General features: G+C 35.6%; 1 protein-coding gene across 5 annotated transcripts in view; it reads left to right on the top strand.

Annotated features, from left to right (window-relative positions):
- The window catches only part of NUP153 (nucleoporin 153), a 92825-nt gene that overhangs the window by 32212 nt on the left and 33468 nt on the right, over positions 1-27145 (top strand). For 4 of the 5 annotated variants that reach the window (XM_037843183.1, XM_037843184.1, XM_037843186.1 and 1 more), the window contains exons 9-14: positions 1206-1352; positions 4031-4080; positions 4322-4448; positions 21540-21677; positions 22250-22348; positions 23705-23792. In XM_037843183.1, the coding sequence (XP_037699111.1) occupies positions 1206-1352; positions 4031-4080; positions 4322-4448; positions 21540-21677; positions 22250-22348; positions 23705-23792 (649 nt within the window). The remainder of the gene's footprint in view (positions 1-1205; positions 1353-4030; positions 4081-4321; positions 4449-21539; positions 21678-22249; positions 22349-23704; positions 23793-27145) is intronic. The other variant, XM_037843187.1, reaches the window with a different exon arrangement.

Below are 27145 nucleotides of genomic sequence, written 5' to 3' on the forward strand. Positions count from 1 at the left end.
TTCTTCTTGCAATAGAGTAGCTTCTCAATTTTTGGGTTGCCTAGAAATTTGTAGTCAAGCAAGAGGGAATCCATCATTAGCTGTTGTAATGGGATTGATTTAAGCTGTTAACTGCTTTTCTCAGTGATCACGTTAATATCAGATTGCTTTTTTAAATACATTAAAAAATTGTGTCATAATATAAAAAAGGTCTTATCAATAAAAATTCCACTAATAGGTGAGTGTATAGCAATAAAATTGTATCAGTGGTGCTAGGAAATAAAAAGACCAGAATACAGTATTGTAATGCGTGTTTCATGGGTTTGTTCAGAACATTCAACAAAATAGGCCATCTCATTGAGTTGTAGGGTCACACTGTGATAAGGAATTAGAGAAGAGCTAGTAACTATGCAGAGACTTTGCCCTGGAAACCCACACTGTTCCCAGCTGTGGTTGAGTGAAAGGACTCTATTCATAGTATTAAAATCTTTGGACAGAGTAGAACCTCTTGTCTTTAGCCATCTTATATCAACAGGATTTTTCTGTCAGTGTAGCAAGGGACCGGTTGACAAAACACTTGTGTACTTGGATAATAAAGTCAGTTTGTTTCATAATCTTGAAGTCTTAACAGTGTTTCATCAAAGAGACTTAACTGGAAAGTTTTTTGTTTTGGTTTTTATTTTTAAATGATCAGTGAGGGAAAATCAACTTGGAGATTTGCTTGCGTTTTTGGAATTAAAATATTTTCATAGTGAGTTAAAAAATATTTGAGTCTGAAGAAAATTAAGCTAGTAATTTGGGGAAAATGTGGCAAAATCAATGTTAGTTGATTTACTTTAATTCAGCCTATAAAGCTGAGATTGCTAGAGTTTTGAATATTATTTCATTTTGTGTATGTGTATATGCATGCATGTGTGTGACAAGTCATTAAATCTGGATTAAAATACAGTCTGTTCATGAAACTAATTTAGAATTATATATATAGATATACAGTTAAATAAACAGATACATACCCTTTGTTCTATTACTGTCAGCTTTTCCTCTCACACTGGTTTGTACCCACTGGGTATTGCTCCAGGGAGAGCAGTGACCTCTAGGTCACATTAGTTACTGTCAAATGATTTTAGATCTGCACTGTTGTTTTATATATTTATATATTTATATATATATATTTATATATATATATATCAGTGAAAGTTTGTCTTTGATTTCTGTTTACCTGCAAGGTGGACTCTCAGTATCCCCCTGTTCAGAAACTCATGATCCCAAAGCCAGTTTCCATAGCAACAAATCGAACTGTTTATTTTAAACCATCTCTGACCCCATCTCATGAATTGAGGAAGACTAATCAAAGAATAGTTAAAAAGCACAGTGTGAGTATGTGTTTTATTTTCACTGGTCTTTGAATATTGATTAGAATGAATAGACCATTGCAGTCTGTTAACTAGAAAATACATACAGTTTGCGATAGCTGTCACCTTGATCAAATTCTAAAGTAGTGTTTACTATAAAGACTAGCATATGGTCACTGTCTAATTTTGCCAGATTTGTTTTATCTGTGTTTCATTTGTTGGTATTATCGTTGTTGTTGAACTATCTGAAAGTAAATTTCAGACATCATCTGTTTACCCCTAATTACAATGGCATGCATTTCTAAGTACTTTCTTATATTACCACGTTAAAAACAATTAATGTTAATTCCTCCCGAATACTATGTAATATCTAGTCCACATTCAAATGTTTATGGCTGTTGTTTTGAACCAAGATCCAAGCAACATTCTCACATTGCTCCTGATTTCATCTTTGCTGCCTCCTCTTTCAGTTAAAAAAAATAATAGCTTTATTGATACATAATTCACCAATTCAAAGTGTACAATTCAGTAGTTTTTAATATATTCAAAGTTGTGCAGTCATCACCACCAACCGTTTTAGAACGTTTTCAGTGTCTACCCCACTTCTCCCCCTCCTCTCCCCAACTCCGGCCCCTGGCAACTACTAGTCTGCATTCTGTCTCTACAGATTTGCCTATTCTGGACATTTCATATAAATAAAGTCATGCATTGTTTGTGGCTGGCTTCTTTAATTTAGCACGATGTTTTCAAGGTTTATCCATATAGCATGTATCAGTACTTCATTCCTTTTTGTGACCAAATAATATTTCATTGCATGGATATACCAACATTTTTGTTTATCCATTCAACAGTTGATGGACACTTTTTGGCTATAATGAATAGCGCTGCTATGAACATTCATACAAGTTTTTATGTGGCCATGTGTTTTCATTTTTTCTGGGTTTATGCCAGAAATATCTGTTCGAATCCCAGCTTTCACATCTTTTATGTTATATACGTAGGAGTGGAATTGCTCTGTTCATTGGTTTTTAAACAGACTAGGCCAGTTGTCTTATAAAATGTCCCACAGTGTGGGTATGTCTGATTTCTTGCAGTATGATATATATATAATCATAAGTGTTTATTGTGTTTACATAGCATTTTATTGTTTGTGCCTTTTATTTAATCTTATTTGTCATAACTCAGTTTCTTCAAAAATTTCAAACTTAAAAGCTAAAAGAATAATACAGTGATTGCTCATGTTCCTTACCTTGATTCACCAGTCGTTAACATTTTGCCATATTTTGCCTTATCTCTCATCTTACTTTTTAGTTGAACCCTTAAAATATTTTTTAGTTTGAACATAATTTCAGACTTAGACTTGTAAGAAAAATTCCAAGAACCCCATATTTTACATTTGCTTTATCTTTGTCTCTTTATAAACAAGGAATTCTCTTACATAACTACAGAACTATTGTTAAAACGAAGAACTTAACATTGATACAATACTATTATCTAGTCTACAGATTATTAGAAGCCACCAATTGCCTGAAAAGAAAAAATCCAAGATCAAATCTTGCATTTCGTTGTCATGTCTCTTTGGTCTCCTTTAATTTAGAACAGTTCCTGAGTGAGTTTTTCTTGAATTTCACAGCATTGATATTTTTGAAGAGTATAAGCTAGTTATTATGTAGAATGTCTGCATTCTTTGGGCTTATCTGTTGGTTCCTCATGATTAAAATCTAGTCTGCTTTTGTCAGTATATTACCACAGAAGAGATGCTTTGTGAGGTCTTCTCTGTGTATCAGTTGCTACCAATTAGTCCCGTTGCTGGCAGTGTGATCATTAGTTAGGGTGGTGTCTGTGGGACTTCTCCAGAGTAAAGTTGCTAGTTTACGTTTTGTAATTAATAAGTATCTGTGGGCAGAATATTTTGAGACTCTGTAAATATCCTTTTCACCCACTAGCTTTAGTATTATGATTCTTGCCTGAAGCAATTATTAATCATAGATTGCCACATGGTAGTTCTCTAGTTCCATCATTCCTTCTACATTTATTAGTTGGCTTTCTATTGTTAAGGAAGAGTTTTCTTTTATTTATGTATTTACCTACCTATATGTTTGCTTTTCTGTATCAATTTGTACTGTTGTATTCAATAGGTTACAATTTATTTTGGTGCTCAAATTGTCCCCAATTTGGCCTTCATACTGCCTCCTGTGTCCTTTAATATGTTTGTCATTTTCGAGCATTGTTGCTGTTTGATGTTTTAAGATAATCCAGGCTCATCTACATTTTCTGCCCTAGACCTGTAATCAACCATTTCTTTAGGGAGCCCTGGTTCCTTTTAATGGAGGGACTTTCAGTTGCAGAGAATCATTTCAAAAGGAATGTCCTTATAAATTTGCTTGTATACTTTATAGGCCACAAAGAGAGACAAGTAAAAAATATTTTTGTGGTTAGTCATTGTGTTAATTTTATCTATAAACTACTGTTTGATTGAAAGGACAGTTGTGTTCAGTGGCATTTTATGTGTGTAGTCACACTGTACCTCTTGGTTATGGTTCAGAAGGCAGGTTATATGTTTAAAACGTTAGGATTCATTAATTTAAAAACCATCAAACTCCTGATTCCAAATATTAACATTCATATGTAGGATAGTATTAAGAAAATTAGCCCAAATGAGCAAGCATGTAAATGTGGTTTGTGTTCAATTTTTCTAGACTCGATATGAAAACAATGTGACACCAGGACAAAATAGAGAACAAGAAAGGTAAATGTCATTTCACATACAACTAAACCTTTTCATGTTTAACTTATCAGGTCTATGTTTGATATTTTGATTAAAAAATAGAAACTTCAAGCACCAAAAATCTGGCAGTTTTAAAAATCACATTCAGCTGTACATTTATTTTCTTAACTATTAGCAGTTCTTGTTTTTATGTGTTTAGTTATATAACAAGTTATGGATTGCAACAGTTGTCAATTGTTTTAATTTTCCTTTTCTTTACTAGTGGCTTTCCATATCCAAATTTCAGTCTGCCTGCAGCCAATGGATTGTTTTCTGGAGTAGGTAGTGGAGGTGGCAAAATCAGACGAGAGAGAACACGCTTCGTTGCATCTAAACCACCAGTGGAGGAGGTAGGGTTATAGGCTTAATACTCCTGAATTTTATTAAAAGCTTTGGTATAGTGGTGGGAACGGGAGACGGGGTAGGGGGTGGGGGAGTGGCAGGGGCTGGGGAGAGACCATTGGGAGAGGGGGTGGGAGAGGGCCATGGAAACAGCCCCTTCGTAAGATGTATTTTTTCAAACATGGAAGTCAAATAGATATATATGCTAATAAAAGTTGGGTTGATAAGGTAAAAGAAAAAAGATATTTTTCAAAACTTCCAGGCTTTTTACCACGTTCACTGTGACTTCACAGGAAACGTAAACTAGAACCTTAAGTTTCATAAAAGAACTCTGAATTCTTCAAACTGTGATTGAAATTACTTGACCCTTGGGTTGTTGATGTATGGTTTAGTTTTGCCTCTTTCTGAACTTTATATTAATAGATTAATATTGTATATGTTCTCCTCACTTGCCTTTTTCTTTATATTTTTTATAAAATTATAAATTCAGTGTTGTTGGAGGTAGCTATAAGTTATTTAATTTAACTGCTATATATTTATCCAGGATGAAGATTTATCACAGTTAATCCATTCTACTGTCACTGTACATTTGGGTTGATTCTTGTTTTTTGTTATTAGAATACATGCCAAAATATGAATATTTATGTGCTTTTTTCCCTGTGCACATGTGCAGTATTTTCTCTAAGATACTGAGAAATATAGTTTTTTGATTATAGGGGATGATACACTTCTTCAAATTTATTAGATATTGCCATATTATTCTTCAGAGTTGTTTTACAATTTAACATTCCCACATGACAGGATAGATCTCTGTTCTCTTAATCTTACCAATACTTGATGTTGTACATTTTAAAAATTTTGTCAATATGATAAGTATGAAAGGGTTTGCCATTGGAGTTTTATTTTGCATTTCCATGTTTACTAGAGAGGTGGGTAGGGGTATCTTTTTGTGTATTTCTTGGCCATTTGAATTTCTTCTTCTGGAAATTGCCTTGTTCATATTCTTTTCCGTTTTTTCTATTAGATTCTTTCTTTTTTACCAGGAAGAGTTCTTATTTATTTTGAACATGAAGTTAGTAAGAGAGTTTAATCAAAGATTGGGAAAATTAACCCTTAAAAGATTAGAGCCCAGGACCAGATGGGTCGTTCTCTCTTTCTGCCTATAGGTTATTCTATTGTTCATTTTTAAACTACATTTGGTTGAATGCAGATCTCATGTCAGTCTTTATAAATGTATTTGAGCCTCACTGTATCATTTAAGTTTTTTTTTTTTTAATCATCATTTTATTGAGATATATTCACATACCACGCAGTCATACAAAACAAATTGTACTTTCGATTGTTTACAGTACCATTACATAGTTGTACATTCATCACCTAAATCAATCCCTGACACCTTCATTAGCACACACACAAAAATAACAAGAATAATAATTAGAGTGAAAAAGAGCAATTGAAGTAAAAAAGAACACTAGGTACCTTTGTCTGTTTGTTTGCTTCCCCTACTTTTCTACACATCGATCCATAAACTAGACAAAGTGGAGTTTGGTCCTTATGGCATTCCCAATCCCACTGTCACCCCTCATAAGCTACATTTTTATACAACTGTCTTCGAGATTCATGGGTTCTGGGTTGTAGTTTAATAGTTTCAGGTATCCACCACCAGCTACCCCAATTCTTTAGAACCTAAAAAAGGTTGTCTAAAGTGTGCGTAAGAGTGCCCACCAGAGTGATCTCTCGGCTCGTTTTGGAATCTCTCTGCCACTGAAGCTTATTTCATTTCCTTTCACATCCCCCTTTTGGTCAAGAAGATGTTCTCCATCCCACGATGCCGGGTCTACATTCCTCCCCGGGAGTCATATTCCACGTTGCCAGGGAGATTCACTTCCCTGGGTGTCTGATCCCACGTAGGGGGGAGGGCAGTGATTTCACCTTTCAAGTTGGCTTAGCCAGAGAGAGAGGGCCACATCTGAGCAACAAAGAGGCATTCAGGAGGAGACTCTTAGGCACAAATACAGGGAGGCCTAGCCTCTCCTTTGCAGCAACCGTCTTCCCAAGGGTAAAACTTATGGTAGAGGGCTCAACCCATCAAACCACCAGTCCCCTATGTCTGTGGTCATGTTAGCAACCATGGAGGTGGGGTAGGCGAATACCCCTGCATTCTCCACAGGCTCCTCAAGGGGGCACTACATCTTTTTTTTTTTTTTTTTCCTTGTCTTTTTTCTTTCTTTTTTTTTTTTTTTTAACTTTCCCTTCTTTTTTCAAATCAACTGTATGAAAAAAAAAGTTAAAAAGAAAACAAACATACAATAAAAGAACATTTCAAAGAGACCATAGCAAGGGAGTAAGAAAAAGACAACTAACCTAAGATAACTGCTTAACTTCCAACATGTTCCTACTTTACCCCAAGAAAGTTACATAATATAGCAACATTTCAGTGAACTTGTTCCTACTACATCCATCAGAAATTAACAGACCATAGTCATTTCTGGGCATCCCCAGAACATTAACTAGCTTATCTGTTCTTCTTGGATTATTGTTCCCCCTTCCTTAATTGCTCTCTACTGCTAGTTCCCCTACATTCTACATTATAAACCATTTGTTTTACATTTTTCAAAGTTCACATTAGTGGTAGCATATAATATTTCTCTTTTTGTGCCTGGCTTATTTCGCTCAGCATTATGTCTTCAAGGTTCATCCATATTGTCATATGTTTCACCAGATCGTTCCTTCTTACTGCCGCGTAGTATTCCATCGTGTGTATATACCACATTTTATTTATCCACTCATCTGTTGAAGGACATTTGGGTTGTTTCCATCTCTTGGCAATTGTGAATAATGCTGCTATGAACATTGGCGTGCAGATATCTGTTCGTGTCACTGCTTTCCGATCTTCCGGGTATATCCCGAGAAGTGCAATCGCCGGATCGAATGGTAGCTCTATCTCTAGTTTTCTAAGGAACTGCCAGACTGACTTCCAGAGTGGCTGAACCATTATACAGTCCCACCAACAATGAATAAGAGTTCCAATTTCTCCACATCCCCTCCAGCATTTGTAGTTTCCTGTTTGTTTAATGGCAGCCATTCTAACCGGTGTTAGATGGTATCTCATTGTGGTCTTAATTTGCATCTCTCTAATAGCTAGTGAAGCTGAACATTTTTTCATGTGTTTCTTGGCCATTTGTATTTCCTCTTCAGAGAACTGTCTTTTCATATCTTTTGCCCATTTTATAATTGGGCTGTCTGTACTATTGTCATTGAGTTGTAGGATTTCTTTGTATATGCAAGATATCAGTCTTTTGTCAGATACATGGTTTCCAAAAATTTTTTCCCATTGAGTTGGCTGCCTCTTTACCTTTTTGAGAAATTCCTTTGAGGTGCAGAAACTTCTAAGCTTGAGGAGTTCCCATTTATCTATTTTCTCTTTTGTTGCTTGTGCTTTGGGTGTAAAGTCTAGGAAGTGGCCTCCTAATACAAGGTCTTGAAGATGTTTTCCTACATTATCTTCTAGGAGTTTTATGGTACTTTCTTTTATATTGAGATCTTTGGTCCATTTTGAGTTAATTTTTGTGTAGAGGGTGAGGTAGGGGTCCTCTTCATTCTTTTGGATATGGATATCCAACTCTCCCAGCCCCATTTGTTGAAAAGACCATTATGGCTCAGTTCGGTGACTTTGGGGGCCTTATCAAAGATCAGTCGGCCATAGATCTGAGGGTCTATCTCTGAATTCTCAATTCGATTCCATTGATCTATATGTCTATCTTTGTGCCAGTACCATGCTGTTTTGGCAACTGTGGCTTTATAATAAGCTTCAAAGTCAGGGAGTGTAAGTCCTCCCACTTCGTTTTTCTTTTTTAGAGTGTCTTTAGCAATTCGAGGCATCTTCCCTTTCCAAATAAATTTGATAACTAGCTTTTCCAAGTCTGCAAAGTAGGTTGTTGGAATTTTGATTGGGATTGCATTGAATCTGTAGATGAGTTTGGGTAGAATTGACATCTTAATGACATTTAGCCTTCCTATCCATGAACATGGAATATTTTTCCATCTTTTAAGGTCCCCTTCTATTTCTTTTAGTAGAGTTATGTAGTTTTCTTTGTATAGGTCTTTTACATCTTTGGTTAAGTTTATTCCTAGGTACTTGATTTTTTTAGTTGCTATTGAAAATGGTATCTTTTTCTTGAGTGTCTCTTCAGTTTGTTCATTTCTAGCATATAGAAACATTACTGACTTATGTGCATTAATCTTGTATCCCGCTACTTTGCTAAATTTGTTTATTAGCTCTACTAGGTGTATCGTTGATTTCTCAGGGTTTTCTAGATATAGGATCATATCATCTGCAAACAATGACAGTTTTACTTCTTCTTTTCCAATTTGGATGCCTTTTATTTCTTTGTCTTGCCGGATTGCCCTGGCTAGCACTTCCAGCACAATGTTGAATAACAGTGGTGACAGCGGGCATCCTTGTCTTGTTCCTGATCTTAGAGGGAAGGCTTTCAGTCTCTCACCATTGAGTACTATGCTGGCTGTGGGTTTTTCATATATGCTCTTTATCATGTTGAGGAAGTTTCCTTCAATTCCTACCTTTTGAAGTGTTTTTATCAAAACGGATGTTGGATTTTGTCAAATGCTTTTTCAGCATCTATTGAGATGATCAATTGATTTTTCCCTTTCGAGTTTTTAATGTGTTGTAATACATTGATTGTTTTTCTTATGTTGAACCATCCTTGCATGCCTGGAATGAACCCCACTTGGTCATGGTGTATGATTTTTTTAATGTGTCTTTGGATTCGATTTGCAAGTATTTTGTTGAGGATTTTTGCATCTATATTCATTAGGGAGATTGGCCGGTAGTTTTCCTTTTTTGTAGCATCTTTGCCTGGTTTTGGTATTAGATTGATGTTAGCTTCATAAAATGAGTTAGGTAGTGTTCCATTTTTTTCAATGTTTTGAAAGAGTTTGAGTAAGATTGGTGTCAGTTCTTTCTGGAAAGTTTGGTAGAATTCCCCTGTGAAGCCATCTGGCCCTGGGCATTTATTTGTGGGAAGATTTTTGATGACTGACTGGATCTCTTTGCTTGTGATGGGTTGGTTGAGGTCTTCTATTTCTTCTCTGGTCAGTCTAGGTTGTTCATATGTTTCCAGGAAATTGTCCATTTCTTCTACATTATCCAGTTTGTTGCCATACTGTTGTTCATAATATCCTCTTATAATTTTTTTAATTTCTTCAGGATCTGCAGTTATGTCATCTTTTTCATTCATTATTTTGTTTATATGGGTCTTCTCTCTTTTTGATTTTGTCAGTCTAGCTAGGGGCTTGTCAATCTTGTTGATCTTCTCAAAGAACCAACTTTTGGTGATATTTATCCTTTCTATTGTTTTTTTGTTCTCTATGTCATTTATTTCTGCTTTAATCCTTGTTATTTCTTTTCTTGTACTTGGTTTAGGATTGGTTTGCTGTTCATTTTCTAGCTTCTTCAGTTGATCCATTAGTTCTTTGATTTTGGCTCTTTCTTCCTTTTTAATATATGCGTTTAGTGCTATAAATTTCCCCCTTAGTACTGCTTTTGCTGCATCCCATAGGTTTTGGTATGTTGTGTTCTCATTTTCATTCGTCTCTATATATTTAGCAATTTCTCTTGCTATTTCTTCTTTAACCCACTGATTGTTTAGGAGTGTGTTGTTTAACCTCCAGGTATTTGTGAATTTTCTAAGTCTCTGATGGTTATTGACTTCTAATTGTATTCCATTGTGGTCAGAGAATGTGCTTTGAATAATTTCAATCTTTTTAAATTTATTGAGGCTTGTTTTATGTCCCAGCATATGATCTATTCTGGAGAAAGTTCCGTGAGCACTAGAAAAGTATGTGTATCCTGGTGATTTGGGATGTAATGTCCTGTAGATGTCTGTTAAATCTAATTCATTTATCAGATTGTTTAGGTTTTCAATTTCCTTATTGGTCTTCTGTCTGGTTGATCTATCTATAGGAGAGAGTGATGTGTTGAAGTCTCCCACAATTATTGTGGAAACATCAATTGCTTCCTTTAGTTTTGCCAATGTTTCTCTCATGTATTTGTGGCACCTTGATTGGGTGCATAGACATTTACGATTGTTATTTCTTCTTGCTGAATTGCCCCTTTTATTAGTATGTAGTGGCCTTCTTTGTCTCTCAAAACATCCCTGCATTTAAAGTCTATTTTATCTGAGATTAATATTGCTACACCTGCTTTCTTTTGGCTGTAGCTTGCATGAAATATTTTTTTCCATCCTTTCACTTTCAGTTTCTTTGTGTCCCTGTGTCTAAGATGAGTCTCTTGTATGCAACATATTGATGGTTCATTTTTTTGATCCATTCTGCGAATCTATATCTTTTAATTGGGGAGTTTAATCCATTTACATTCAACGTTAAAACCGTGAAGGCATTTCTTGAATCGGCCATCTTATCCTTTGGATTATGTTTGCCATATTTTTCCCTCTCTCTATTAATATCCTTTATTGTACCCATACCGAATCTCTTTAGTACTGAACCTTTCTCCAAGTCTCTCTGTCCTGTCTTTGTTTCTCTGTCTGTAGGGCTCCCTTTAGTATCTCCAGTAGGGCAGGTCTCTTGTTAGCAAATTCTCTCAGCATTTCTTTGTCTGTGAAAAATTTAAGCTCTCCCTCAAATTTGAAGGAGAGCTTTGCTGGATAAAGTATTCTTGGCTGGAAATTCCTCTCACTCAGAATTTTAAATATATCGTGCCACTGCCTTCTCGCCTCCATGGTGGCTGCTGAGTAGTCACTACTTAGTCTTATGCTGTTTCCTTTGTATGTGGTGAATTGCTTTTCTCTTGCTGCTTTCAGAACTTGCTCCTTCTCTTCTATGTTTGACAGTGTGATCAGTATATGTCTCGGAGTGGGTTTTTTTGGATTTATTCTATTTGGAGTTCGCTGAGCATTTATGATTTGTGTATTTATGTTGTTTAGAAGATTTGGGAAGTTTTCCCCAACAATTTCTTTGAATACTCTTCCTAGACCTTTACCCTTTTCTTCCCCTTCTGGGACACCAGTGAGTCTTATATTCGGACGTTTCATATTATCCATCATATCCCTGAGGTCCATTTCGAGTTTTTCAATTTTTTTCCCCATTCTTTCTTTTATGCTTTCATTTTCCATTCTGTCATCTTCCAGGTCACTGATTCGTTATTCAACTTCCTCTAGTCTTGTACTATGAGTGTCCAGAATATTTTTAATTTGGTCAACAGTTTCTTTAATTTCCATAAGATCATCCATTTTTTTATTTAGTCTTGCAATGTCTTCTTTATGCTCTTCTAGGGTCTTCTTGATTTCCTTCATATCCCGTACTAGGGTCTCATTGTTCATCTTTAGTTCTTTGAGTAGCTGCTCTAGGTGCTGTGTCTCTTCTGGTCTTTTGATTTGGGTGCTTGGGCTTGGGTTATCCATATCGTCTGGTTTTTTCATATGCTTTATAATTTTCTGTTGTTTTTGGCCTCGTGGCATTTGCTGACCTTGATAGGGTTCTTTTAGGGTTTGTAGACCAGTTGAAGTCCTTATCTCTAATTTATCAGATCTACAGCTTCGTGGAGTACACTTTCTCTAACTAACCAGCAGGTGGCGTCCACGAGCCACCTGTTCTCCACAAGCCAGATCTCCCCTGCTTAGCCTTTTTGGTGAGTGGGGGAGTGAGTCTTGTGGGGCCCAATTGGTGTACCAAGCTTGCGTGTGTAGTTGGTGTTGCCTGCCCTGTATGTGGGGCGTGTTTCTGGGCAGTCGGGGAGGGGGGGTGGCCCTAACAATCAAATCTCCCTGATGATCCTAGAGTTTTAAAGCTACTGCAATAGTCTAATCCTTCAGTTCAGTCCTGCCACAGTTTGTCTCTGCCACTGACCCACAAGTCTTTGGTATTGGCATATGGCTCCTGAGACTTGCAAGTGGGCCCCTCTTCCAGGCTGTGCACCCCGGGTCCTCTGTTGAGGGATGACTGTGCTATGTCACAGGTGAGTGCCGTCCCCCCAGGGCAGTTCTGGGCTGCTGGGCTGTGTTGGGAGGCTCCCAGTCTGCTCAAATGATGGCTGAATGGGGCTCTGTTAATTCACACTGCTCCCCCTTCCCAGCTCTGGGACATTCAGCTGAGGTTTCAGGGAAGGCTAATGTCCACGCCCAGTTTTGTGGTGTGTGCCTGTTATTTGAAGCACTTCCGTCACACTGGGTTGTCTGGGGCAGCTCTGGGCTATGGGGCTGGCGATGGGCAGGAGTGTTTCCTGTCCACCAGGATGGTGGCTGTGAGCGGACACCCCCCTTTTCTTGGGAAGTTGTGTTGTTTAGTGAATTTTCTCAGCCACTGGATTATTGCCTTTTGTCTCAGAGCTCTCTTAGTTCTGCTCTTGACTTGACGTGCCCAAATTTCAATTCTTTGAAGCTTTCTGTATTGAGCTTCTTAGAGTAATTGTTTTAGAAAAAGCAAAAAGGATTTAAAAAAAAAAACAAAAACAAAAACGGCCCTCCTCAGAGATCTAATGGGTTATTGAAATGCTAATAGACAAAGCAACCAGGGCCATTAAGGAAAGGTTCACAGGGCAGAGAGATCAGCCTTGCTTCGGGATTTGCATATGCGCCTCAAGGCCTGATCTCCGCCCTTCCCCTTTCTGTGTTCACCAGAACTCCAAAAATCCTCTGCTTTTATTTTGGAGTTTTTCCTGTTGTTTTTTTTCTATGCTTGTCTCCTCTCTGCTGGGCTGGCTGCTCTCAGAGTCTCTGGTGTCTGGTCTCAGTCTATCTATGGTTGGAGTTTGAATCAGTAGAATGAGTTTCCGATAAGAGCAGCCACTGCAATTCTCCCTTCTCCTTCCTGGAGCTGACAGCCCCTCCTCCCCCGGGACTGAGCCTGGCAGGGAGGGGCGCGGGTCCCCTGGCCGCAAAAACTTACAGATTTCGCTGATCTCAGCAGTTCCACATTTTCATGAGTGTTGTATGAAGTATGCCCAAAGACAGATTGCTCTGTGGTGTCCAGTCCACGCAGTTCCTGGCTTTTTACCTACTTTCCTGGAGGAGTAACTAAAACATACAGCTCACCAGTCTGCCATCTTGCCCCGCCTCTGAATATGTTTTTTTAGGAATTTTCAGGAAACCTCTTTCCTCCTTAAGGCCTCATTTCCCTCTTCTAAATGTGGATATGGGTGGCAGATCTAGGCAATTCCAGAAAGCCTTCTGAGTCTGAGAGGCAGGCATTTTTATGATTATATTATTAACTGTAGTCCATGGTTTACAAAAGGATTTCACTGTTTTATATAGTTCTATATTGTTTTAAAACGTTCATTCTAGTAACTTATATACAACCTAAAATTTCACCTTATAACCACATTCCAACATAAAATTTTCAGTGCCATTAATTACGTTCACAATGTTGTGCTACCATCACCACAATCCATTACAAAAAACTTTACCAAATAGAAAGTATAATTTAAACATTAACTACCCATTCCCTACCCCAGCCCCGGCCCTGGTAACCTGTATTCTAGATTCTGACTCTATGAGTTTGCTTATTCTAAGCATTTCGTATTGGTGAGGGCATTCAGTATTTTCCCTTTTTGTGTGGCTTTTGTTTCACTCAATTTCTTTGAGATTCATCCATGTTGTTGCATGTATCAGAACTTCATTTGTTTTCACAGCTGAATAATGTTCCATGGTATGTATATATAGTATATTTTATTTATCCATTCATCAGTTGATGGACACTCGGGTTGCTTTCATCTTTTGGCAATTGTGAATAATGCCACTTGAACATTGGTATGCAAATATCTGTTCGAATCCCCACTTTCACATCTTTTATGTTATATACCTAGAAATGGGATTGCCAGGTCATGTGGCAATTCTATACTTAACTTCCTGAGAAACTGCCAAACTGTATTCCACAGTGGCTGCACCATTTTACATTCCCATCAATAATGAATGAGTGTTCTGTTTCTCTGCATCCTCTCCACTTGTAATATTTTGTTTTTTGTTTTTTTTTCCTTAATATTTGGCATTCTAGTGGGTGTGTAATGGCATCTCATTGTGGTTTTGGTTTGCATTTCTCTGATGGCTAATGTTGAGCATCTTTTTATGTGCTTTTTGGTCATTTGTATAATTTTGGAGAAATGTCTATGCAAATCTTTTGCCCATTTTTAAAACAGATTGTCTTTTTATTGTTGAGATGTAGGATTTCTTTATATATTCTGTATATTAAACCTTTATTGAATATACGGTTTCCAAATATTTTTTCCTGTTGGGTAGGTAGTTGTTTTACCCTCATGATACAGTCCTTTGAAGCCCAAATGTTTTTAATTTTGATGAGGTCCCATTTATCTTTTTTTTCTATTGTTGCTTGTGCTTTGGGTGTGAAGTCTAAGAAACCATTTCTTAATACAAGTTCCTGAAGATGCTTCCATATGTTTTCTTCTAGAAGTTTGATAATTCTTGTTTTTGTATTTAGGTTGATGATCCATTTTGAGTTGATTTTTGCATATGGCATCAAGTAGTGATCTTTTTTTTTTTTTTTTTTTTTTTTTTTTTGGCAAATGGAGATACTGTTTTCCCTGCACCATTTGTTGAAGAGATTATTTTTTCCCTATTGAGTGGATTTAGCACCCTGGTCAAAAATCGGTTGGCCATAAATGTGAGAGTTGATTTCTGAACTCTCGGTTCTATTCCATTGGTCTTTATGTCTGTACTTGTGCCAGTTTTAATTTTTATGGTTTTGTAATTTTTAAGACCAATGTGTGTGAGTCCTCCAAGAACTTCTTTTTCAAAATGGCTTTGGCTGTTCAAGGCCCCTTATCCTTCCATATAAATTTGATTGGCTTTTCTGTTTCTGTAAAGAAAAGAAGGCTGTGTCATGAGTTTTTTAGGAGCACATTTGTAGGTTTTTAAATGCTGGCTCCTCTTTAACGGTTTCTGTTGACTAATATGTTTTAATTAAAGTTGTTGTATGTTTTGGTGCTAAATTTCTAAATGTCTGCTGGTATTTTGCTTTGTGGGCTCATTTAAACTGGGAGTCTTTTCTTTTTCACTTTCTCGTTCTCTCCCCTTATTTAGCAGTTCTGTGGTGTGCTTGCTGACTCACGGGAATCACCAGAATCATGACTTCTTTGGCAGTTTAGACTTTCTGCCCTATATAGCCAGCCTTTTCATGATATTTGAGATATGGCAGGGGCCTTGGCAAAGCTTTGAGGCTTTGTTTTTCCCTTCCTTAGGCTCACTGCTTATCACTCTTCTGTTGTGCTGGAAAGGGAGGAACTGTATTATTGTATTCAACCATGTTGAATTAAAAATTCAGTCTTTGCATGCCGTTGATCATACAGAATATATAATTTTGTAGACTTCTTACAAACCAGTTTTGTCACTGAAAGCGTTTTATACAGATGTTCCTAATTACATTAAAAATAATTTGTCTTGCCTCTACACATCAGGATATTACTATCTGATTAATATAGCATGGGCATGTTCTTTCTTTCTTTATTTTTTTCATTTAAAACATAATTTTTAATAACTGCACAGTATTCAGTTATGTGACCAAATCATTTTTTTATATAACTCTTGAGGTTTGATTTATGTATAAAATTCACTCGTTATAAGTGTACAATCAATGATTTTTAGAAAATTTGCCGAGTTGTACAAGTATCACCACAATCCAGTTTTACAACAGGCCGTTGCTGCCAAAGACCTCTGCTGCCCATTTACTGTTAATCTCCATCGCGTCCCTTGTGGGCATGTTCTTTAGACCAGGTTTTATATTTCTCTTAGAATTTTGTGGGCCCCACCTTTTGTGCTTTATTTATCCCTATGTAAGGAAAACATTAACTTAGTCTTGCATTTGCCAAATGATGTGTGAATTTTGCTCATCCTTCAGTTTCAATTTTTAAAGGAAAAATTTCTTTCCAAGATTTGAAGCTGAAGCTCAGTTTGATATCAGTAGCTCAATTTTTTCTGTCTTGCAGATGTGTGTGTTTAGTATGATGTTGATATATTGAGAAACTTCTTATAAAATTTATTTACTTAATTTTGATCTTCTGTCTGGTCTACTAATTGAGGAGCTTTATGAAGAACTAACTACCCAGACTTCTTTCACCTCCCCCCCTCTAGGCCCCTCTCATCTCTTCATTCCGGCCAACTGCCAACTGCCAATTTCACATCCCACGATGCCTCATCCACCGTCTTCTGTCCCTGACTCTCTTATGCTCTGGAGTTAAAGACTCCACATTTCTGAGGAAAGAGGTACTAGCAGAGTGGCTGCCCATGATTTTCTGCCCACTTTGTGTTTTTGTCTAGATAGAGTAGGGTTGGATAAATGCTTTCTTGCTTATTTCGTGTCAGATTCTCCTTTTTTGTTTCATATGTCAGATGGTTTCAGGCCACTGGTCGTTGAGTAATTGAAGATTCAGTTTTGTTGGTATTTTAAATGTGTCTGGGATAGAGATCAAATGGAAGAAATTTTATTTCTAATGAAACATAAACATTCTGCAAATTTCAGATACTATTGTTCTTTAGCAGGGATTGGTCTATTTTTAGTAAATATTCAGATTAATAGAACCGAATCAAAAATAATAACATTTTGAAATACAAGTTATCAAGAGAAAATGTTGAGAAAAGCTTTCATCTTAGATTCCAGAAATTTGTAAGGATTGTTTGTCAGACACTAAATGGCATCCTGGCTCTACTGTGATACCAGTCTATGATTTTATAATTGAAAAAGCTTGTTAATACAAAATTGGGTAAGCAGTATATAATAAAACAGTGTTTGAGGAAATTTAATTGCTTGATATTGTCAGGTCAGATATAATCCTGACTTCTTCTTACTGGCTGATTGATCTTGGTAAAATTGTTAACCTGTTGGTACCTCCATTTCCTTAGACATAAAATGGGGTTATTAATTAATATCTTGAAATTTGTATCTTTAGGCTATCTGCCACTTAATAGCTATATGATATTATACCATATATTTATCTCCCTGTCTGTTTCCTCATCTATAAAAAGTTTCTACCTCATGTGACATAATCAATGTAAAGGTAATATAAAATTAGTATGTGCTAAGTCCTCAAATATTTGATGATTGGTATGTTTAACTTGAGGTGTCTGTAAGCATCCAGTTAGAATTCTTAGCCTTCTTTCTCCCAGATTTGTGGAACTCTTTCTCCCAGATTTGTGGAACTCGTTTATGATCTATCAAGTTAGAATTTAAGGGACAAGAATCAAATTATAGGATTGGTTCAAGGTTGATAATCAAAAGAATTAATTCGGCCAAGTATGTGGCTGGAGTGAGTTGCTTTGAGACATTGAGGTTATATAGTTGATATGTCCAGGTGTTGTCAGGGCTCTGAAGGTAGAAAGTAAGGCTGAAGTTTGGAGAAGGGGAGAAACTTCCCTACAGAAATAGCCAAATGAATCTTTTGTTTGCCTCCCACCACCCTGCCAAATTGGATTATGAAAAGTTTCAGACATACAGAAATGTTGAAAGAATTATACAGTGAACATACATATACCCAGCATTTAGATTCTGACATTTTGTTGTTTCTTTTTTTCAAATAAATATCCATCCACCCATCTTATTTTTTTCTGCTACATTTCAAAGCAAGTTTTAATATATCAGCATACTTTATTTCCAAATAATTCAACATGCATAGCATGGACTAGAGTTCATTATTTATCTTTTTTGTTAGCAGAAAATTTCTAAGGTTTACCACTTGATGAATTTGATACATGATTGTGTAACTCCCCATACCCCTGTCGAGAGAGCAAACATTTCTCATCATCCCAGAAAGTTCACAGTCATTTCCCATTGCCTCCTACTCCATAGGCAATCTCTACTCTGATTTTTTTTCCCACAATATATTGGTTTTGCGTGTTCTAGAACTTCATATAAATATGGTCATTCAGTATTTGCTTGGCTTCTTGTTCACTCAGCATAATGTTTTTGAGATTGATCTCAGTAGTTCCCTCCTTTTCATTGCTGATTGGTAAGATTCTTTATCCACTCTCATGTTGATGTCTTCTTTGGTGTTTCCCGTTTTTGGCTATCGTGGATAAAGCTGATATGAACATTCTTGTACATGTCTTTTTGGAAACATCTTTATTTTTCTCAGGTAAATACATAGGAGTGGAGGTGCTAAGTATTTAACTTTTTAAGAAATTGCCAAACTTTTCCAAAGTGTTTATACCATATTACCCACCCACCAGCAAAGTGTGAGTGTTTCAGTTGGCTCTACTTCCTTGCTAACTGTTGATTGTCAGTCTTCTTCATTTTAGCCTTCCTGGTTTGTATATGGTGTGGTATCTTGTCATTTTAATTTGCATTTCCCTGATAACAAATAATGTTAAGCCCTTTCTTATATGCTTATTGGCCATTTTTATATCTTCTTTTCTGAGGCATCTGTTCAAATGTTTTGCCATTAAAAATTGGGTAATCTTTTTACTGTTGAGTTGTGGGAAGTATTTACAAATTCTGGTCACAAATACCTTGCCAGATACATGTTTTGCAAGTATTTTCTCCCAGTCTGTGGCTTGCCTATTCATTTTGTTAAGTGTCTTTGATAAGCAGGTGTTTTATCATTTTTTTTCCTATGGTTGTCACTGTTCTTTGTGTGCTGTTGAGACTCCTTTGCCTATCTCCAAGTTGCAGAGATAATTTCCTACAATGTCTTCTAGAAGCTTTATAGTTGAGGGTTTTTTTAATATGTGTGTTTTCCTCCCAGTTTACCTTTTGAATTATTATTTGACCCAAGGATTATTTGGAAGTATATTTAATCTCCAGATATTTGGGAGCTTTATTGATTTCTAATTCATTGTGATCAGAGAAAGATAAAGATCATCAGTTTAGTATTTTGAGATGTATTGAGACTAGTTTTATAGCCCAGCATATGGTCTGCCTGATGAGTCTAGCATGTTTTCTGAAAAAGAATATGCTATAATTGTTGGGTGTAGTAGTGATCTGTAGATGTCAGTCACATAAGGTGGCTCATAGTCTATGGGGTTGGGTTCATCTATTAAATTATCAAGAGAGGGGAGTTAAAATTGCCAACTATTCTTTTTTCCTCTTAATTCTGGTAATTTTTTTCTTCATGTATTTTGAGGCTCTCATCAGAGCATACACATTGTTTTTTATGCCTCCCCAATGAATTGCTCATTTTAACATTGTTAAATGTTACAAGGATAATGTCTTTGGAAATACTCTTTGTCTTGAAATCTACTTTATCTGATGTTAATATAGCCACTCTGTGCTTACTAGAATAAGCCTTCTTATGCTTGCTGTTTTCAGGGTTTATCCTTTTCCATCCATTTTCTTCCAACCTATCTGTGTTTATATTTAAAGTACGTCTCTTGTAGACAGCATATAGTTGGATTTTACCTTTTTATGCATTTTCTATCTTTAAATTGTGGTATTTAGTCTGTTTATGTTTAATGCAATTACTAATACTGTTGGATGAAGGTCTACCATTTTGCTGTTCTTTTCCGTTTGTCCCATCTGTTTTGTTTTTTTCTTCTTTCTTGCCTTTTTTTGGTTAATTGAATATTTGTTAGAATTCTAACAATATTCTAAAATATTCTAAAAATTCTAACAATATTCTAAAATATTCTAAAAATATTCTAATTTGTTAGAATTTTAATTTATTTGTTGGTGTTTTAGCTCTACCTCTTCACATTATATATACATAACTTTTTACAGTTTCTTTTGTGTTAATATTTTACACTGCATGTAAAATTTAAGAAATTTGCAACTAAGATTTTATGCTGTACTTATCATATGTATTACATCTAGGTAGACTGTAAGTCCACAATATATAGTTTTTGCCTTACACACTTAAATGTATTTTAAAGATATTAAAAGAAAAATATCTTTCATATTTGCTCACATACCCTCCATTTCTTCTTGAAATCTGAGTTTCCTCCTGTATCATTTCCCTCCAGCCTGAAGAACTTGTAAAGCAGGTTTTCTGGCAACAGATTCTCGAGTTTTTTAAATCTGAAAATTTCTTTATTTTGCCCTTATTTTTAAAGATCAGCTTTATTGAGGTATAATTTATTTATAAGAAACTGCTTCATTTGAAGTATTCATTTTGTTTTAGCTGGCAGTTAACATGTCTGAACTAAAACTTTCTCCTCTGTGGTAGGCAGCAGCTGAAAATCTTTAGTCTCAATTGCTTAGTGTCTGCCTCGCATATGTAGTTTACAGGCCAGCCGGACATCTGAGCAGCTTATATGCAGAATTTGAGACTCCTCTGTGGCTCTTCATTCCTGCATACACACACACACACACACACACACACACACACACATACTCCTCATTTTTTAGCTTCTGTGGTCATCTCAGATCGTCCTCTTGATTCCTTAAGCCAATAGGTGGGCAGTTTTTCCTCAGAATTTCAGCTGCCCGCTAGCACTGACTGGCACAAATCAATAAAGAAAACAGGAAACTCACTCAGTGACAATCCCTTCTTCCAAGCATGTTCCCCTCTAGCTTCTGCTTAATTTTACTTGGTCTCCAGTGCTTTCAGATGGTTGTTTTTTTATATTTTATCCAGAGTTTATCATTGTTATCTGCCAGAGCATTGGTCAGATACAAGCTACTTCACCATGAGCAGAAGTGGAACTGTTTATTTGTGCTTAAATCTGCTCTTCTCAGACATGGGGTGCTCTGTTAAATTCGGTTAAAATGCAAGGCAGTTTACCAGATTTATTCAGCACTAACGTTTATTAAATGCTTGTATTTTACATAACAGTCACCAGTCACCATATAGAGCTTTACCTTTCATATTGATACCATAGCCATGGTATGGAGTAAGAATCCTGCCCCCCCCCCCCCTTTTTTTAACCAATTAGGAAATTGGTGTTCTGGTGGTTAGGTGATATAGACACAGGGCTGTTCAGTAGCACAGATGGAATTCAAATCTTGTTTAGTTTTCTTGACCCCAGAATCTGTACTGTCAGCAGTATATTCTCCTGCTGTCTTCTTGTTTTAAATTTACCTGTAACTACATCCATTCAACCTAAAAATAAAGAGATTAAAAAAAAGAGATAAAATGAATGACATTAAAGGTGAAATATATAATTATAAAACATGCTGTGTTTCAGGAAATGGAAATACCAGTATTACCAAAAATCTCTCTACCAATCACCAGTTCTTCACTGCCTGCCTTCAGTTTTAGTTCCTCTGTGATCACAACTTCCTCTCCATCACTCATCAGTCCTTCACAGTCATTAACAAATAAGGTATAAAACTGTTGTATACATAGAGAAGTTTTTAATTTTTCCTTATTTTAAAAAATCTAATTGGTAACTCTAGTTATAGGAAATTAGTAACTAGTAAGAAGAGAGAAATTGAAATGGTGTTTTACTTTTTTTTAATGTACAAGTATCTTTTATATTTTGAGAAAGAGATTATTACTGTAAGTTTGTTTCCAAACAGTGTTTCCATTAAGATACTTTTTTTGGTAAGAGTGGACTTATGTTTTTACTTCTCAGGTAGAATTAAGATCATTAATCTGCTCAGGAATTTATATGCTTTCCTTCATGGCTTTGACTTTTCTGAGCATGTTCTTATAACTGTTATTTTCCTCCTTTAGACAATTGTCCGCCTCTTAGATGGTGTATATGAGGGAAATGAGTTTTATAGCAGTTACTGTTCAATATTTTTCGGAAGCTAAAGTGATTTTTAAATTTAAAAGAAAAAAATGTTTTTGCTTTCTTTAGAATAATTAATTTGTTTAAAGTCTGTTTTATTGTCAGTTTCTTTTACTTTCTAAATCACTTTTTCTGTGTCATTTCTTAATTTGGAAAAACAGATACAAATGACCTCTCCGAGCATCACTGGCAGTCCCATGTTTAGATTTTCATCTCCCATTGTAAAATCTACTGAGGCAGATGTACTACCTCCATCATCTGTAAGTGGCAAGCAAGGAATATTTCATGCACAGTGACAAGATGGCAAAGGCACCTCACATTTTTATTAAATCTAAGATGCTGTTGTGGAGAAAAAAAAAATCAATAAGTTTCTTGAACTTGGTAACTGTACTTAATGAGGTTACTTACATAAGTGAATATCTTTGTTCTTAGCAATTATACGTGGAAATGTTAAGTGTTCAAATAGCATAACATATGCAGCTTACTCTTAAATGTTTAGAAGGCAGGTAGATAAATAGGGAGAATGATAACAAATGTGGCAAAATGTTAAAAGTGGTAAATCTAGGTAGGGGGATATTGGAGTTCTCTGTATTGTTTTCATATTATTTTTTGCAGGTGTCTCTTAAGTTTGAAACTATTTCGGAATTAAAAAACAGATGCCAATAGTGATTTAAAAAAAAAACACAAAACATTTTCTTCCACTTAAAAAAAAATTGAATTTACAGAAAAGTTGAACGAATACCCTTGTTTTCTTTACTATATACATATACACTTATGTATTTTCTCCTCTACCATTTGAAAGTAAAATGTAACTATCATGTTACCTTTAATACTTCTCCATGTATCTTCTAAGAAAAAGGATATTCCTTTTCATATCCACAATACTGTTAATAATATCCAAGAAAATTAATCCATTGATATAATAATAACATGGTTCATATTCAGATTTCCCTGTTCCCCCCGGCTGTCTTTTATAGCTGCTTTGTTTCTCTTGGTCCTAGATTCAATCAAAGATGATATTGTATTTAGTTTGCATCTTTAATTTAGAAAAGTCCTCTGCTGTTTTTATGTCTCAATACAGATTTCTTTTACTTTCTTCATGATTAAGAATTAAACATGTTGGGAAGGGATAATACATAAGTTTAATGATCAAGTTGCCCTAGATTTTGCCTGTGTAACATTTTAACATGTCCCTTCCATTTTTATTATCTTCTTGTCTTTTGGCTAAATTTAGATATTCCAGATAATCTTGTAACTTTTTTGCTGCATGCCTGAAATTGTCATTTGTCCAGAGATCCTCATACTTTTTATTAGAGAATGGATTCTGAAACCCAGTGCTGGGCATTGGGTGATAGGAACCCATCATTATTTTATTTATTGCTTAGAAAGAAAAATATACTCAAGAAATTAAAAATGCCATCTGATAAACTACCACATAACCACTGAGCATAAAAAGCATGCCAACTTTAGAAATTTTAGAATATGAAAAACTGTGTATCTTAGAATAGATGAAGTACAGAATATTCTTTGACTTCGAATTTTTTTAAAAAGCTCTGTATTTGATATTTGTTTAAAACAAATTTGACACTTAGGTGATACCTTTCCTCTTGTTACAGATTGGATTTACATTTAGTGTGCCTGTTGCAAAAATAGCAGAACTGTCCAACACCAATAGTACTTCAGAACCAATTATGCATACTTCAGGTAAGTAAAAATTTCTCATAAATCTTTATTGAAGTTCACACACCATGCAAACCATCCAAAGTACATTCTCAGTGGCTCCCATTATCATCATATAGTTATGCAATCATCACCACAATTAATTTTAGAACATTTTCTGTGCTCCAAAAATAATGAGATAAAAATTAAAATATAAGAGAAAACCGAAAATATCCCATACCCCTTATAATCCCCCCTTATTGTGGACGCCTAGTATTGATGTGCATTTGTTTAGTGTTGATGAGAGAGTATTAAGATATTACTGTTAATTGTAGTCCACAGATTGCAAAATGCACACCGAAATACCCCTCTATTGACTCTTTTTTTGTTTGTCTCTTTTTTTTTATTATTTTTTTATTTTTTATTTTGAAATAAATTCAAAGTTAAAGGAACAGTTGCAAAAACAATACAAACCCCATACACAGACCTCCGGCATACCCTGACCCCCCTCCCCCAATACCCCAATCCACCAACTTTAACATGCTGTCACATGGCTATTTCTTTCCCTCCCTCCCTCCCTCCCTATCTATCATCCATCATCTATTGCTCTGTCTTCTGAATATATGAGAGCTAGCTGCACACATCCTTGAACAAACAGCATAATTCACATATACAATTCCCATGAACAAGAACTATTCTTTTATGCAGTCCCATTAAGCGCCGCTAAGAAGTGCAAGAGATTCAACAATGATGCAAAGCTTACATTCTGTATTTCCTTTTCCTTATGTCTCAACTGTGCCTTTGAGCCACCTATCCTCTATCCTCCAATCCCATCCAACTTCATCCTTCGCATTCAATTGTCATCTATTTAAACTGTCTTTTTTTTTTTTTTTTTCTATTGTGGAAACATATATACAGCCTAAATCTTCCCATTCCTTCCCTTCCCTAGCATTCCATTAGTGGGATTAATCACATTTAGAATATTGTAATGTTCTTTCCCACCATCCATTACTAGAAATTTCCCTTCACCTCAAACAGCAACCCTACACTCATTTCTTAACTCCCCATTGCCCCTTCCCCCATTTCTCTTGACGCATACTCTACTTTTCATCTCTATGGTCATATTCTCTGCTAATTTCTTTGTGTTTACTGTGGGGCTTAAAATTAACCTCTTAAATCCATGACAATCTTGTTTTTCTTTGATACCACCTTCAATAGGACACATAAACTGTGTTCCTATACTCTTCCATTCCCCCACCTTTATATAGTTGTCAAAAATTACATATTTTACGTTGAGTTCAAAACCACTGATTTGTCATTAGAGTTTGTGTATTTTATATCATGTAGGAAGTAAATAGTGGAGTTACAGTTCCAAAATTATTGACTTCTGTTTGTATTCCATGGTGGTTGGAGAATGTGCTTTGAATATATTCAAATTTTTTTTTTTTTTTTTTTTTTAATTTCTTGAGGCTTGTTTTATGTCCCAGCTTTGGTCCCTTCTGGAGAAAGATCTGTGATCACTAGAGAAAAATGAGTGTCCTGGTGATTTGGGATGTAAGGTTCTGTATATGTCTTAAAATTCTCTATATCCCTTTTTCCTTTCTTTGTTTCTGTCGGTAGGGCTCCTTTAGTATCTAAAGTAGGGCAGGTCTTTTATTGGCAAACTCTCTCAATATTTGTTTGTCTGTGAAAAATCTAAGCTCTCCCTCAAATTTTTTTTTTTTAATCTTCATTTTATTGAGATATATTCACATACCACGCAGTCATACAAAACAAATCATACATTTGATTGTTCACAGCACCATTGCATAGTTGTACATTCATCACCTAAATCAATCCCTGACACCTTCATTAGCACACACACACAAATAATAAGAATAATAATTAAAGTGAAAAAGAGCAATTGAAGTAAAAAAGAACACTGGGTACCTTTGTCTGTTTGTTTGTTTCCTTCCCCTATTTTTCTACTCATCCATCCATAAACTAGACAAAGTGGAGTGTGGTCCTTATGGTTTTCCCAATCCCATTGTCACCCCTCATAAGCTACATTTTTATACAATTGTCTTCGAGATTCATGGGTTCTGGGTTGTAGTTTGATAGTTTCAGGTATCCACCAGCTACCCCAATTCTTCAGAACCTGAAGAGAGTTGTCTAAATTGTGCGTAACAGTGCCCCCCAGAGTGACCTCTCGGCTCCTTTTGGAATCTCTCTGCTACTGAAGCTTATTTCATTTCCTTTCACATCCCCCTTTTGGTCAAGAAGATGTTCTCCGTCCCACGATGTTAGGCGTACTTTTTACTGCAGACTGCTACTATGAATTAAGGAGGAATAAGCCTATTCAAATGACCAGTTTCATGCCTTTATATGAGAAAAGATATTTTAAAACCTTCCCAGTTTTTACTAATGCTTTACTTAATGGTAACTGAATGAGTAACAATTTGTTGCAACAACTTTGTGCATTGTGACATCTGGGGAAAATTTCCCAGATTTTTAAGGCTTTCTTGTGAGTGGCATATATTAAGCTCATGTGTTCTCATTTGATAACTGTGTTCTCACTTGATAGCTCTGTTCTCACCACTTCCATCGTGAAAAAGTTGATTGAAAATGTGGAAGTCATAATTAATAACTTTGTGATAGGAGCTAATTCTTCCATCATTTCCTTTTTCTCTTTGCATACACTTCAAGGAACCCTGTTTATCTTAAATTACTAAAAACACTTTAGTTTTTATTATAAAGGAAGACAGAATGTGATAAAGCAATTAAAGCTTATGTTTTCTTTGTTTTGACAGTTGTAAGAGGAAGGTAGGTGTTTTTGAAACTACCCACTATTTTTAAGTTGGTGAACACTTGAAAATCCTAGTTATTTATAAGTATAATTTATTATGGAAAATTTAAAGTATTTTCAAAAATAGAGAGAATAGTAGAATGAATCCCCATATACTCTTTACCCAGCTTTAGTATTTTCCAATTTACCACAATCTTGTTTCTTTCTCTCACTCTTACACCCCGCCCACCAAATTGTATCATTTCATCTGTAAACAGAAACCTCCCTCTTTAAAAATAAAACCATAAACCCATTGTGATATTCAAAATATTGATCTATTTCAAGAATAATGATATGTTCATTTTAGAAAGTTTGGAAAATATAAAAATTAAAGGCAATTAATAAAAATTATCTATTGCCTTATCACTAGTAGCTACCATTGATCTTTAGAAGAAATTATTTAAACTTGTTAGGTTGTCTAACCTGCCTTTTTTTTTTAAACCCTTATCTATACATTTAAGAATGAATTTTGTGGTGACTGTATAGCATTCTCTCATATTCCGCGTATAGGAATTTGTGTAAGCAGCCTCTTATTAAGCATTTTTAAAAATTATTGTGGCGCATATGCAAAACA

The sequence above is a fragment of the Choloepus didactylus genome, chromosome 7 (genome assembly GCF_015220235.1).
Source record: "Choloepus didactylus isolate mChoDid1 chromosome 7, mChoDid1.pri, whole genome shotgun sequence".
Classification (NCBI taxonomy): Eukaryota; Metazoa; Chordata; class Mammalia; order Pilosa; family Megalonychidae; genus Choloepus; species Choloepus didactylus.